The sequence below is a fragment of the Taudactylus pleione genome, unplaced genomic scaffold, assembly GCF_031769625.1.
Source record: "Taudactylus pleione unplaced genomic scaffold, aTauple2 ptg000114l, whole genome shotgun sequence".
Classification (NCBI taxonomy): Eukaryota; Metazoa; Chordata; class Amphibia; order Anura; family Myobatrachidae; genus Taudactylus; species Taudactylus pleione.
The window spans coordinates 15199702-15215457 of NW_028284516.1; the positions used below are offsets into that span (position 1 = coordinate 15199702).

Here is a 15756-nt window from a genome sequence, read left to right on the forward strand (position 1 = left end):
AAGTAAAAAGAAAACAAAACAAACAATATTACTCTGGCCTTAAATATATACAATATTACTGCATATGGCTGTAAAGTATTAAAAGTTGTTCCTGCAAATTCTACAATATGAAACATTGTCTATGGTGTAATTACGCCTCACCAATTATATCATATGTAAAGTTATGTAGGCTCTTTTCTGATTACAATTTTTAATTAATAATAGCTTTATTAAAACATTGCAATTTTTCTTGTGACTGTCTTATATTGTTTAGGTAGAAGAAGAGATAGAAACACTGAACCAAGTGCTAGCAGCGAAGGAGAGGCATCTAGCGGAGATTAAAAGGAAGCTTGGGGTAACCACATATACTGAACTGAAGCAAAATATTTCCAAAGGACTGCATGACGTTGCCTCCACCAACATGTAAGCGCAGTCCTGCACCTATGTGGCTTCATCAGTCATAAGCATGTGAACCGGCATTTCCAGGTCCTGTACTATGGTTAGGAGCAAATCACAGAATGAAGCAGTTTGTTCCTGGGTGCAGATTCTTTTTTAAAATTGTTATTTGTTTGCAGAGAAGGTCCTGGCCGCTTCTGCATGCAGAAAACAAATACTGTGTAGCTTTGTACTTACATTGCAATTTAATAATTTAGTTAGGACGCACCCCTTTCTAACTATAACACTCTGCATGTTTTACATCTGCCCCACCTGCAGCGCAACATTTTTGCTCTAGATCAGGTGCCTAATACAGAACATTAATGGGGGAGGGGGATTGTGTTGGTGTTGAACTTTCTAAAGAGTGGAGAAGTTATCCATAGCAACCAATTAGATTCTAGCTAGCATTCATCAAGTACATTCTTTAAAATGATGGGTAGTAGCTGATTGGTTTCAATGGGCAACTTCTCCACCTGTCTTTCTGCTCCAACCTTTAGAAGGCTTAATAGATCCCCCCCCCCCCCCCCCCTTAGAGCAGTGATAGGCAACATGTTGCACCTCAGGACCGCTTCCGAAATTTTACAAAGCGTTAAACGGCCCAGACAAAATACATATCTGTTCTGGTCTCGCTGTGTTCCCAGGTTTGCTCTAGATGTCTACCAAAACCTGTAGGTTATGAGAGCGTTGTGAGATATTTGCCGATGAGCAGAAGTTGAGGCAGGAGAGGGGGGGATGTTATTAACAACTGTGCTGATGCGCCAGTGCAAAAATGAAATTTCATTTTGTGGAATGAGATTATGGTGGTGGGTGTATTTTAGGGTTGTTTATGGATGGGCATCTCCATTTTTAGTCTGCTAAAGTACTTGGGACATATGTATCATTATTCGCTAAAGAGACCTGCAATTTTCAGACCTTTAACGCATGCTATCACTTCTCTGAATTTGATTTAATTTCGCCATATGTATCAATGTTGAACTGATTAGCTTTTGCAATTTTTTCAATGTGTATATGTATGTATGTATATGTATGTTTATAAAAATTTATGATGAAAACCTAAGCGCACTCTATGAATAATATCAAAACTGCAGTGATTTATTTACCACCATTAGCAAAATGTCCAGTGATATCAGGATACGGCATTAATCCACGGCATTTCGGTGCAATTATAACACAGACCAACCATTAGATGAGTCAATGTTTCGGTCCCATATATGACCTTTTTCAAGACCCACCTGTCATCATGTATCACCTTTCCCCATCAAGATCAGAGGTAGCAGCAGGGGTGTATCTACAATGGTTGCGCCCATTTATTCAATACTTATCTCTCCGAAGTCCCGCACTGGCGGTAACATCGCTGTACAAATTGCCTGGAAAATGGCTGCCGCAGCCATTTTCCCAGCGTTTTGCACATGCACAGTTGGGAAATCACAGGTAAAATGGCTGCAGCGCCATTTCTCCGGTGACCTGTGCATGCGCAGTAGACTCTGGCACAGATTAGTGTCCAGAGTCTACTGCTGCACTCAGTGCATTAACGGCCGCAGGGTAGAGTGGAGGGGGCCCCGGACAGATATTGCACATGGGCCCCCTACTCTCTTAATATGCCCCTGGGTAGCAGGGATCCATAGACTGCGAGTTAGATAGTGGAACGAGAACGGTACCCAGCAGCAGTGGCGTATCTATATTGAGTGCAGGGTGTGCAGTGCAAACGCGCCCCTGGATCCAGGAGGGCACACACCACACACCCATGTTCTTCAATACTTGGTATTCAAGGCGCTGTCAGTTAATACACGTTTATATGACATATACCAATATTTTAATTCACATAAAATCAAATAATACAATAAATAAATTGCACATACACTAAACAGTAATCCTGCCAAGAAATTAAAAAATGCACAGAGAAAGCTCCTTGTTCCAAGGCCGTGTGTTAAATCCTTATAACACAGCTTACACTACTGTGTAACAATTTCAGCAAGCAAAGGCAATTTAAAATGTTAGTATCCAATCTCTGGAATTATGTAGCAATTCACTTTCCAATAGAAGCTTGTCTTTATAGCATCTCCCCCTCCTGTAAAAAGATCCACGAGTGCATATATGCATATTATATATATATAAACAAAGGTACATGCTGGTGATTGGAGACTGTTAGTTTGTATTCTAATTTCTCACTAAACAGTGGATCTGTGTTAATTTATACACAGTGAAAGGGAAAGATCCCGTTTTCTTCAATCAATTAAACTGTTTTGGTTCAACTTTATCTTTTCCTGTAAAGGATCATCTGTGGTTACACAAAAGTACAGTACTGTGGATGAGCAGAGATTGCTAGAAGATAGCTCACATTTGTGTCTTTTATCTGGATATTCCGTGCACTTCATTAAAGGGACTTCGTGATATTTCCTGTGATGAAACAAATGATGCTATAAAAACAAGCTTCTATTGGAAAGTGAATTGCTACATAATTCCAGAGATTGGATACGAACAATTTAAATTGCCTTTGCTTGCTGAAATTGTTACACAGTAGTGTAAGCTGTGTTATAAGGATTTAACACACGGCCTTGGAACAAGGAGCTTTCTCTGTGCATTTTTAATTTCTTGGCAGGATTACTGTTTAGTGTATGTGCAATATATTTATTGTATTATGTGATTTTATGTGAATTAAAATATTGGTATATGCCATATAAATGTGTATTAATTGACAGTGCCTTGAATACTTTTTGTTTTTTTCTGTTGATTGAGTGGGGCGTATAATTCCCACATTGGCTTTAAGACTGCAGTCATAATACAAAGTTAGTATTCAGTATCACATATCTGGCAGGTTATGCGCCAGCTTTTTTTAAAAAAAAATGTCTTCAATACTTCCCCGGAGTCCTGAGTCGGCAATGCTGCGCACATCGGCAGGGAGAAGGCGCAGTGGGCGTTTCCTGATGATCTACACATGCGAAGTAGAAAATCGCTGATAAAATGGCCACTGTGCCATTTTCCTGGAGACCGTATGCACAGTAGTCTCTGGCACAGCACCAGAATCTACTCATTTGCACCGCCGGTTGCAGAGGAGGGGGCCTGGGCGGAGACTGCACATGAGCCCCCTTCTCTCTTAAAAAAAACAAAACAAAACCCTGCCCAGCAGCACAGAGTATATAAGGAGATGAGTGATGTGTTAATGAGGACAGGGCTGCATGTGAAAGGGACAGTGACATGATATCAGGAGGGGAGTGGAGGCAGCAAGAAGTCACAGGCTGCCAGATATTGGAAGGAGCACAATACCCAACAGCACAGAGTATATAAGGAGATGAGTGGTGCGTCAGTGAGGACAGGGTTACAGGGGCAGTGTCACAATGTGAAGAGGTGAATGGTGGCAGCAGGAGTGCAAAGACAGAGAGTTAGTGCGGTTTCGAGTACCTGCCCCTTCCACTATCCAATGGGCTCAGGATAAGTAGTGTATGAGATTAGGGTTAATGCATCTGACTGGTTTCTCTTGCATTCTGTTCACCAGGTACAGGAAGACTTCAGAAACGCTGTCCCATGCAGGGCAGAAAGCCTCCGCTGCCATTTCCACAGTTGGGTCAGTCATTACAAGAAAATTGGAGGATGTAAAGTAAGTATCTGAGCAAATTAGTTTCATAAGAACCTTTTTCTGCTGAATTGACTAATTTTACATGATCCCATGAATTAGGTGACTTTTTATGACAGAATATTGAATATAAACTTATGCTGTTTTTACTTTAAATGTGTTTAGTTCATTCCTCACGTTCTCACTATGGGGCCGATGTATCAACAGGTTTTTTTTTTTGCAAAAAAAGATGCGGAAAAGTAATTTCTTTGCGATATTTAAGTACCTCTTCATGTATCATTGCTGAAATCTGAAGTGTATCCTACATTATCTCAACATCGGCAATTTATCGCATAATATCATTGGGACCATAGAACACAATGGTTCTTGCAATGTTATTGAAATGTAGCAAAGGTTTTCTGTCGGAGTTTGCATGCAATAGATTACCGCATGAGTGTGATGTGTTCAGGCCCCTATACTGGCTCTGACCTATTCCCCAGCTCTCTCAACTTCTCTGCAATATAGCAGACACTGGAGTTTAAAAAAGTATAATTTCTTATCCTCGCTAATCACGATAATAAGAAATAATTTTTTGGTGGAATGTATTAAGAATGTTCAGCTGGAACGGCCCTTGTGAAAACTGCTGTCCCGGTGATATCCCGGTGACTTTTGAAGCTGATTTACCGCAGCTGTAATAGTCATCCTCCTCATCAGACGGCCACTGCGTATGCGACTATCTCCGTTCAGGCATGTGCAGTGTATGTAATAGAAGATCCGGTGCTCCGTGGACAGAAGTGGAACAAGTGGAGAGGTAAAAAAACAAGAAGTAAATAATCATTTTAGTAACATTTTATTAATTTTATTTTACAGGTTAAAAGACCGATAATTGATACATCAGCCCCTATCCAGCTTCACATTACTTAGTCTTCTCAGGTTGTCCTCTCCTACTAACAGTCCTACATTATACCATACACAAGACATGTATAATCTTGTCTCTATTCCAAATTCAATAGCCCTCTTCCTTCCTTAATGGGAATTATATCCTATTTTAAAGTTTATTTTTCAAAATGATGTTTAGTAAAAATTATAAGGCCTTTTGTATAAGGGATAATTATTTTTAAATGACTAAATCCAAAAAACAAGCTGCTGTCTATAAAGAAACAACTAATATAACATTGTGGCATTGTCTCAGAATTGACGCCTTAGGAGGTCGCTACCCAAGCTATACTACAGGAAGGGCACCTAGAGAATCGCAGCCATCAGTTACAGTTCTTGCAGCTATATATGACTGATGTTTATATTGCAGGCCTGCACATCGCACTCAACACAGTGAGGGGTATTTAATGACTGTTAGAGGTAAATTTACTAAGATGGGAGTTCTATTAAGATGTGATGTTGCCCATAGCAACCAATCAGATTCTACTTCTCATTTATCTAGCACCTTCTAGAAGATAATACCTGGAATCTGATTGGTTGCTATGGGCAACATAACTTCTTAATAGAACTCCCATCTTAGTAAATTTACCCCTTAATGTGTCGCTGGACATCAGTGATGTCCTACTGTGCACATCATGGTACAGTCATGGCTGATTTTCCTGTGCAACTCTATGGGATTTGATATTTCATACCACTCCCCTCTTATCATCCCTATTGCTCTATATTTTACAGCACCAAGTCTCTGGGCATGTCCTGCTACTCTTCATTTCTCTGTAACCAGTCCTGGTAAATGTGTAGTTTACCCTTCCTGTCAATGTACCCCCTATCACTTCTTCCTTACTATTTAGCAATGCTGCTTACTCTCAGTGCAACAACACATACAATCATCCTAGTATATTTGGGCCCTTAGCACTGGTTAACTTAGCACTCTCCCCTCTGACTATAACCGCCACAATGCTTCACGTCCATTCTTAAGTCCTGACACTCCCAGATGAGACTCGAGAACTCTGTCCTCAAGGTCTTTATCTCAATTGCCATCAGAGTAGGAATGGAGTAAGACAGGAGGGAGGAGTGTGTGTTTGAGGGGGAAATCCCAGGGGCTGTGACTGAAGCTTATCTGCAGCTTCAGATATATTGCTATTGAGTTACTGAACTTATTAATGAGACAGATTACTTTTTCACATAGCACCAATGCAGTTGATATAACTAAAATAATACATGATGATATACATGTCTAGCTTCTTTCACAAAGCATACTATCAATTACCATTCATTATAGCACTGTTTTATCTTCAAGCATTTCTGTGTACTGAAGCTTTTGGGTCTAATTAAGATTTAAAGGGTTATAGACCCATATGTATGGCACTGTAATGGCAGGTTGGGATTATTATTGGCAGTTCTCTATATAGCGCACACATATATTCCGCAGCGCTTTTAAAGGGGAATATTTTGCCATTCACAGCAGTCCCTGTCCCAGTGGAGCTTAAAATCCCTATTACCTACCACATGTACATGCGCACACATATACACTAGGGTTCATTTTTGTCAGGAGCCAATTAACCTAGCAGTATATTTTTGGATTGTGGGAGGATACCGGAGCACCTGGCGGATACAAGCATAGGAAGAATATACAAACTCCACACCTTTAGGTTCCATTCCCAACACAGCCTTTAGTCCTCAGTGCTGTGAGGCAGTAATGCTAACCATTACACCAACTGTGCTGACTATTCCGGATTTGAAGAGAGATAAAGTACCAATAAATCAGCACCTAACTGTAGTTTTTCAAGCTCAACCTGTAAAGTGACAGAATGGTTTGTGCTTTTGTACTTTATCTCCGTACACTTTCTCTCTCCAAGGCTTAGTACATCTCCCCCTTATTCATGTGTCAGCGGTCAGGACTATAAATTAGAGAGGTGATGCAGCCACTTACCTGCTTACTGTAACAGAGCGGGTGCTTGGATTATATAGGTACCAATGACATTGTTGGGGCAATAGATATCTGAAAAAACTTTAAGCCCAGACAGGTTAGAAACATAGTAGCTAATGATAGATATATTTCCTGAATTGTCCGTGCCCTGCCATATTTATTCATTTGTATTTTAATCAACACATAGAGCTAATTATTTCCAGATTATTCGTACAGACTAATAATGTAATGTAGGCCTGAGATAGTGCTTCTTTGCCTGTACACATTATAATAAAGACTTTGTGTATATGCTGAGGTGTATTTGATGGCAATTACTTTGTTGCGATACATCCCACAATGCTACAAACTGCGTGTATACATGTTCTGTCTATTTATCTGTATTTCTTCATATAAATGTGTATTCTGATCGCTGGTGTGATGCAGGCTGGCAAGGTTCTGATACGCGGCCTATTTATCTTTCCAGCTGTGATGCATGCCAAAATTACTTTGATTAACTCTTTGCTATCTCTTTTTCCTTTAACGCTGCCCTGTAGTATACGGTCTATACAGCATTCAATTAGTATGCCTGCTATGAGGTAATGTATTGAGTTGTAAGCCTAGTTAGAAGTGTGCATATATTATATCGTATACATATCCAGCCACTAACAACTGTACATAATTTGTCGGATCTCCTGGTCTTGTAGCTGAGTTTCTGATTATGGTAAGTTATTACGCTACAGGTCATGTTGCTTTCATTTACAAAAATAGCGGTGGCTCTAATGTTGGGGATTTCCTGATTACTGAGATCTGGGCTCCTGAAACTTTACATTCCAGTGATTTATCAGAAGACTTGTAAGGTGGTAACAAATGCTTTGTTAGAAGGACTTACAGCCCCTATATAAACATCATTTTAGTACATGGTGCAGGGAAAAAATATCTTGCCTACAATTACCCTTACATATCGTGCTGGCTACAGATGCCATTTTACTCTGCTCATCACTAGTCTATATCACGCTGCACAACATTAAACCAATGAAGAAAAGCATGTGACCGTGTAAAAATATTGAATGAGATGGCAAAATGAAGGTTTATGAACATTTCAATCAGTTTAAGTGACACAATAGTGACATTGACAAAAGTATTATAATCATCATCCTTTTATTTAAATGTCGCCACAAGGGCTACGCAGTGTCTCGCAAACTACATGAAGAGCAACTGTTCATAAAACAAGAAAAAAGCAGCTATGTATCTGCAAGACCCATATGGAACAGGCTGTGATATACTGGTCACGCTGAGATAGCTGCTGGTTTTAAAGCGGCAATTGGTTTTAAAACTGAAAATCTTGGTTTTGCTTTTAAAACGAATTGCCAGCTTTAATGTAGCAGGGTCACCGGAATCACAGCCGATTACATAGAGGCCCGAGTGTTTTGTGTATAATGCATTGTGTCTACAAGGAGCGGAAGAGGTCACAGCATTCAGCCTTTATTTACTTGTGTTGAAATGACGAATGATAATTTTAGTAAATATAACTCCAATGTGAAATATTTTATTGTGTTATTTTTTTCCCCCTCAGGAATTCTCCCACTTTCAAGTCTTTTGAAGAGAAGGTGGAAAACTTAAAGGTGCGATTTTATATTGGCTTAACAGTGACAGTATTGAAAGAGAGCAATAATTTTGGCCTAATTCTGGTTTGCACACAAATCTGAATGCGGACGCATGTAGCGACCTGTCACATGACGTGGGTGGATTCTGGAGCTGCATATACTTCTTTTCGAACAGTACGAGCAATTCAGAGTCTGAAGCACCTCAGTCGTTTCTCTGCAGCCACAAAATGGGCGATCATAGCTGGCAACTATGCAGACGCACACGCTAGAACGGTTTTGTGGGTGGGTCTTTGCCGTGCAAAAAGAGATGAGTCCTATTCCGAGTCGTGCGTATGCAAAAAGGACGCTAAATTCGGACACATCTCCTGCACCCAGTATGGGGTTGGTGCAAGCACCAATGATGGTGATGGCGCTGCTCTCGCGGACAGAGGAGTTGTGCGGTGGCATAGATGGGTACGACTCAGAATATGTAAAGCCGCATTGGCATTCTGTTCACATCGGGCTTCCGGAAGTGCGTTTACATTACGCACAACTCAGAGTCAGGCTCTTAATATTTTATTTACATAAAAATATATTTTCATGGCTATTAAAGTGTACGTACCCGAATAGAAAAACATTTGTACTCTAATACATTGTGAATGGATATCTTGCTTTAGTTTACCTGACATGTTTGTGACTATCCCATGTAACTCCGTATACCACCTTCTCAGTCTAATGGAATACCCTGGCCAGCATGAGTATGGCTGAGCTGGTATAAATTACTGCAGAATCTTTACACAAGAAAGTCTTTATAGTTACAACTTTGTCATCACCGATAACAAATCAGAAGGTACGCACAAAAGTATATGGCATATCAATGTTACAGTTGTTACAGCCTGGCTCCCATGTTATAATGCAGTACCACACCCTACCTACAAATGTGTGTAGAATGCAGCATCTTATATCTGACCAGTCAGTCCGGACTCGGTATGAAATACCGCCGTCCACATGGCCAGCGGTTCGATTCCCGGCAGCGCCTGGCCGACCAAAGCAGAGCTCCCGGCAGCGGAAGCCCGACAGCGCTGGAAATCCCGATCGTCGATAGGTAAGTATATACTAACCTAACCCCCTAACCCTCCTTAGGGGTGCCTAATCCTAACCCCCCCCCCCCCCAAGTGCCTAACCCTAACCTCCCTTCCCAGCTGCCTATCCCAAAGTCACCCCCGGGGGTGCCGAACCCTAACGCTCCCTCCCCCTAGCCTAACCCTAACCCTGCCCGGGGGGTGCCTAACCCGAAGTCCCCCCCCTTGTTCCCTAAACCTAACCCTCCCCCCCCTGAAGCGGCTGGCCGCTCGCGGCACCCGACATCTCTTCGATCAGGATGCCGGTCACCCGGCATCGGGGAAATGTCAGGCGTCTACATCTAGATGCCCGGCATTTCATCCCTCGCCGGGATATGACAGTCGGGAAGCTGGCTGCCGGTATTAAGGCAGCTGGCTTCCCGATTTGTATACCGTCATTTCAAACATTTGGCATATATTTCTTCCAAATAACTTAATCACATCGCCATCTAGTGGTAACTAAAATCCAAGCTACATTGCATCTAGCTAACAGCAGGGAAGACTGTTTTGTGTGTGTGCTTGCTAGAAAATGGCTGGTGTAATTATTCTATCACTGTTAAACCTATCCAGCATTTCGCCCAGGGGTAGGCAATCTGTGAACCTCCAGCTGTTGGAACTACAGATCCCAGCATACCCTGCAAGTTTTGTTGTTAGGACATGCTAAAATTGTGGCATGGCATGCTGGGAGGTCTAGTTCCACAGGAGCAAGAGTGCCACAGGCTTCCAGCCCCTGATCTAGCCTATTTCTATTGCTAAATATATTAGGCAAGTACACCTAATTCTGGTGAATACACCTTTTATTTAAGCATTGTAACTTTTATCACTTATATTCTAGTGTAGCAGACTGGTATAGAGTAAGAACGGCGACTGATGCACTGCCCCAGGCTTCCAGTCTTGTCTGTGTCCTTCCTCTTTGTATTGCCTTCATTGGGACATTAATGTTTATCTTTGTTACAGTCAAAAGTTAGTGGCACCAAACAACCAACAGGAGACTTTGGGGAGGTGCTGACCTCTGCTGCCAACGCCAGCGCTACAGAAGACCTGACAGAAAAGGATCTGGAAGCCCAGTGAGATCACCGTTGTATTCAGCCAACACTGAAAGATGCTGCAAGAAAATTGAAAGCACATCAAGAGCGCCCTCTTGTGTTCCTAATGGACATATCCCATGTCTCTAGTTCTCTTTGCCTTGTGTCTTACACCTGACACGTACCCATCGCCTATTCCCAGTGGAGGCAGGTATTTTGTGGGCTAAGCCAATAGTTATCCTGTCGATTCACTAGGGATGTGTGACCATACTGGGGCATGCGTGACACCACTACAGCTGGCACCACTGCAAATATGTGATGGGTACACTTGAACCTTAGGTAGTGACCTATTTTGCACTAAATGGGTTGAAAAGCATGTTCTATGTTAGTATAGTTGTCCCAATAATGTGTGGTGGGTGGGAAAGAGAGATCAATTTTTAAGCGTAATAATCTGCACATTACTCCTTTATATCTGCCAAAATGTGTTACACTGGATTGTTAAGTTACTGTGTAGATGCTAATGAGAGGTAAAATAAATATGTGCTGTAATAATTGCCCTTAGGGGCATATGTATCAAAGCTTGATGTGAGATAAAATTGTGAAATATATATCACCAACCAATCGGCTCCAAACTATCATTTCCTAAACACAGCCTGCAAAATGTAAGTTAGAAGCTGATTGGTTGGTGATATATATCAAAAATGTTATCTCACTTCAAGCTTTGATACATATGCCCCTTAATCTGTATTACTGCCAGCTTTGTGATTTCCTCATGTTCAGAAAATAACGTTACTTTCATACATTGGCGCTCAGAAATGACCGTTCTACAACTGCTGTAATGCAACAAGGGGAAAGGTTGTTCACTCAATATATATTTTATGTGCTAATTAACTTTTGTCTCTATTATGATTCTCTGATTCCCACATGTAAAATAAGGAAGGGAGATTTATAGGGGAAGAGATGTGACAATATTGAGCATAATTTGCAGCAAGCTGTCTCTCACCCTAGTTGCTTCTCGTCTAATAAATACAGTCCAAGTCCACTGGTTAGTTTGTCCAATAGAACCAGTGGACCCCAAATAGCATTAAGCCTTAATGCGTAAACAGGTGAGAGAGTGTACATGGGGTAAAGAGCACCGATTATCACTATCCCAGAGACTACAGCCATTCCCTATGATAGCGTAATGTCACTAGTTCTTAGTGATCCGATAATCTGTGCATTCACCACAAGAGGACTGCCCCATCTGATATATATTCGGTTGTCAATAAAATGTTTCCTACGACTTTGCTTTCTGTGTCTTGCTTCCTTCTGTGTTTATGAACAAAGTCTTTCTATCGCCTAGCTAGTTATTTTCTTTCTAAAAACTGAGCTCTTATATCCAAAGGCTAAAAATAATTACTGCCAAGATAGAAAGAAACAAGGTAAAGCTTTGCATGTAGTAAGGGTTGGTATGTACCGATAGTTGTTATTTGCAGGTGGAATCCTCTCTAATATTGCTGGCTTTCTCTGTCACTGCAATGTAACATGTACACTACTTCACAGCAATGATTGTTGTAAAGCGGTTTTAATTGACAGTCAGCTTTTCTTCTATGGGTTACTGCGCTTGTTTTGTTTTTCCCAGTTCTGTAGTTGCGCGTGTGATTCCCACGTAAAATAGGAATTCATATCGGTTATTGCTTTTTATTGGAGGTAGGGAAAGTTGTATATGAGGAATGTTTTCACAACCAAACTAAATTTTGTAATACTTGCCAGTTTAATAAAAATCTACATAAAAAGTTCTGCTAGATGAGTTTTTTTCTTTAATACAAGCAAAACATTTGTTGCAAACACTTGACACTTTCCTATAGCTAGGGCCATACTGACCTGCTCTAAATTTAATTTTACATGGTATATTTGCTCATTTACAGATTTGCTCATTAATACCTCTTTTCCACCAAAAACCCAGGTCCGACCTGGATTTTTGGACATAGTTCCAACTCTGGCCAGACCCATTTATACTGCACCTTCGATCTGGGTTACTCCCAGGTCAGCCCTGTTCACACTGAACTCAGGTCTGCCCTGCTAAACCTGTGAGATCATAAAAAGTGGGAGGTGAATGCCCCACAACCACCAATCAGCTCATTTTAGGCATGACCCAGGTCAGATAACCGGGTTGCACTGTTTACACTGCACCATTACCCGGGTCCATCCTGGCTCCAACCCTGGTAGCTACCTGGGTTGGATTGCTGGGTCACTTGACCTGGGTTATTTTTCAGGGACCCTTTTACATTGAGCTGCGACCCGGGTAGACCCAGCAAAAACCCAGGTTTTTGCTCTGGTGTAAAAGGGGTATTACTAACATTATGTAGTAATATCTGCATCCGTGTCATCACTACTTAAGCCCCAACATTTTGCGTGTTGGGTGCGGCTGATGTCAGTATATCATGAATTTATATGTATGTCGATGCAGCTGTTGCGAGTGACAGTATTTGGCATGGGACTGTGACATCATGCCTCATTAGTGTTACCTTCAATTGTTGTTTTTTATTTAAGGCACCTGTTCCCATCACTCCTTTATATGTGATACAGCTTTGAGAACTCATTGCCTGTAGGTGATCTGTGTGAACTTTTTGCTGCCTGGACACTTAGGGCCTGATACGTTAGTGTGCACTGCTGCACGCAGGTCCCCGATGTTTGGAAATCTGCCCAGACGCATTACCCGTTCTGTGCATGTGCTGAACGGGTATGCGATCCCGCTCGCAGACTGTCACTGATTGACAGTCTGCTGCCGTTTGTGGGCGGGGAGGGGGCGGCGATGACCTCAGTTTCCTGAAATGGAGGGGCGTGTCGCCGCCGTTAGGGGGGGGACAGAAGAGGCCAGGATCTCGGTCGGTTGACAGAGATTTCCTAGCCTCTTCCTCTCAACTGCAGCGGCCGGCTGCGTGACCCAATGACTCACCTTAGCTGGCCGACGTTATGCAGATTATCCGATGCTGCGTTGGGCCTCCTGCCAGATTACCATATCTGCAAGGAACTCAATTGCAAAGCTGTCTGCAGTTAAATAAAAGTAAAACATTGTTTTATTCTGTGTGTTATTCATTGTGTTGGGATTTAGGGAGTCCTCTGTCTCTGACGTGAAGGTATAGCGCCCAGAAGATAACAGGTATGTCTCCTACAACACCAGAGTGTTACACCCAGACTTAGATGTGCAAATTGAACACTTAAGAGGATATTTTTGAACGCTAAAAGTGTTTTTATTTACTAAATCAGCAAATGTCAAAAACACTATACAATATAATACAACATTCTCCAGCACTCACATGATACAAAGGCCACACTTTACAGACGACCCTCCATAACCTTTCTTCAGAACAAGCTCTCATATGAAGGAATTTTGCCAACATAGCAGCAATCCAGCGCAATTGTGTCACCCTACAAGCTTATATAATTGGGGGGGGGGGGGGGGGGAGATTGGGGGATATGCAGATATATTGGTGCATCGTGCTGTGTATATGGGCGGTCAGCTGCGCGGGCCAGCGGTGATTGACAGCTCAACTGGGTGGGCACATGTGACTGGCGTCACAACAGGTTGGGCATTTACAACTAATTGGGCAGTCTATATCTGCAGACTGTGCAGAACATATATGTTCTGCACAGTCTGCAGATATACAGTCAGGTGCATAAATATTGGGACAATGACAGAATTGTCATATTTTGGCCTCTATTCACCAAAACAATGGCTTTGAAATGAAACAAACAATATGTGCTTTAACTGCAAACTTTCAGATTTAATTTGAGGGTAATTACATCCAAATCAGGTGAACGGTGTAGGAATTACAACGGTTTCTATATGCGCCTCCCACTTTGTAAGGGGCCAAAAGTAATGGGACAAACTAAACAATCCTAAATCTAACTTTCACTTTTTAATACTTTGTTGCAAATCCTTTGCAGGCAATTACAGCCTGAAGTCTGGAATGCATAGACATCACCAGACGCTGGGTTTCATCCCTGGTGATGCTCTGCCAGGCCTCTACTGCAAATGTCTTCAGTTCCTGCTTGTTCTTGGGGCATTTTCCCTTCAGTTTTGTCTTCATCAAGTGAAATGCTTGCTCAATCGGATTCAGGTCAGGGGATTGACTTGGCCATTGCATAACATTCCACTTTTTAGCGTTTTGGATCATGAGCAGTTCCTTTCCTTCTCCGTAGTCTTCTCTAACATCACTCTGGTACAAGTTGATCTTTGTCTCATCTGTCCATAGGATGTTGTTCCAGAACTGTAATGGCTTTTTTAGATGTTGTTTGGCAAACTCTAATCTGGTCTTCCTGTTTTTGTGGTTCACCAATGGTTTACATCTTGTGGTGAACTCTTTATATTCACTCTTGTGAAGTCTTCTCTTGATTGTTGACTTTGACACATATACACCTACCTCCTGGAGAGTGTTCTTGATTTGGCCAACTGTTGTGAAGGGATTTTTCTTCACCAGGGAAATAATTCTTCTGTCCACCACAGTTATTTTCCGTGGTCTTCCGGGTGTTTTGGTGTTGCTGAGCTCTCCGGTGCGTTCCTTCTTTTTAAGAATGTTCCAAACAGTTGATTTGGCCACACCTAATGTTTTTGCTATCTCTCTGATGGGTTTGTTTTGATTTTTCAGCCTAATGATGGCTTGCTTCACTGATAGTGACAGCTCTTTGGATCTCATATTGAGAGTCGACAGCAACTGATTCCAAATGCCACACCTAGAATCAACTCCAGACCTTTTATCTGCTTAATTGATAATGAAATAACGAGGGAATAGCCCACACCTGTCCATGAAATAGCTTTTGAGTTGATAGTCCCATTACTTTTGGCCCCTTAAAAAGTGGGAGGCACATATAGAAACAGTTGTAATTCCAACACCATTCACCTGATTTGGATGTAATTCCCCTCAAATGAAATCTGAAAGTCTGCAGTTAAAGCACATCTTGCTGGTTTCATTTTATGTACCCACGTTAAGTTTACAGAATATCACAATTGTTAGGGTTTATAGGGCGATTCATCAAGAGATGAAGCACCTATTGTCACAAAGGCTTTTTCATTTCACCACTCAGAACAAAGGGTTACTGAAGGTGAGAATACCCACTAGCTCTGTATGGAGAAACCAATATAACAAGTATTGTGATGGTGATTTTACCTGCACGGTTATCACAGTCTGAGAAGAACTATATTAATTTCAATAATTGAATAATTTTAGGTTATTTAAAA

At 41.6% G+C, this 15756-nt stretch overlaps 1 protein-coding gene across 3 annotated transcripts in view; it reads left to right on the top strand.

The window, feature by feature from the left end:
- Positions 1-12310, top strand: part of TPD52 (tumor protein D52) — a 78287-nt gene extending 65977 nt beyond the window's left edge. For 2 of the 3 annotated variants that reach the window (XM_088471423.1, XM_088471422.1), the window contains exons 3-6: positions 254-402; positions 3908-4009; positions 8380-8428; positions 10468-12310. In XM_088471423.1, the coding sequence (XP_088327549.1) occupies positions 254-402; positions 3908-4009; positions 8380-8428; positions 10468-10581 (414 nt within the window). In that variant the 3' untranslated portion in view covers positions 10582-12310. Of the gene's footprint in view, positions 1-253; positions 403-3907; positions 4010-7360; positions 7403-8379; positions 8429-10467 lie in introns of all 3 variants that reach the window. The other variant, XM_088471424.1, reaches the window with a different exon arrangement.
- Positions 12311-15756: the final 3446 nt, after the last annotated feature.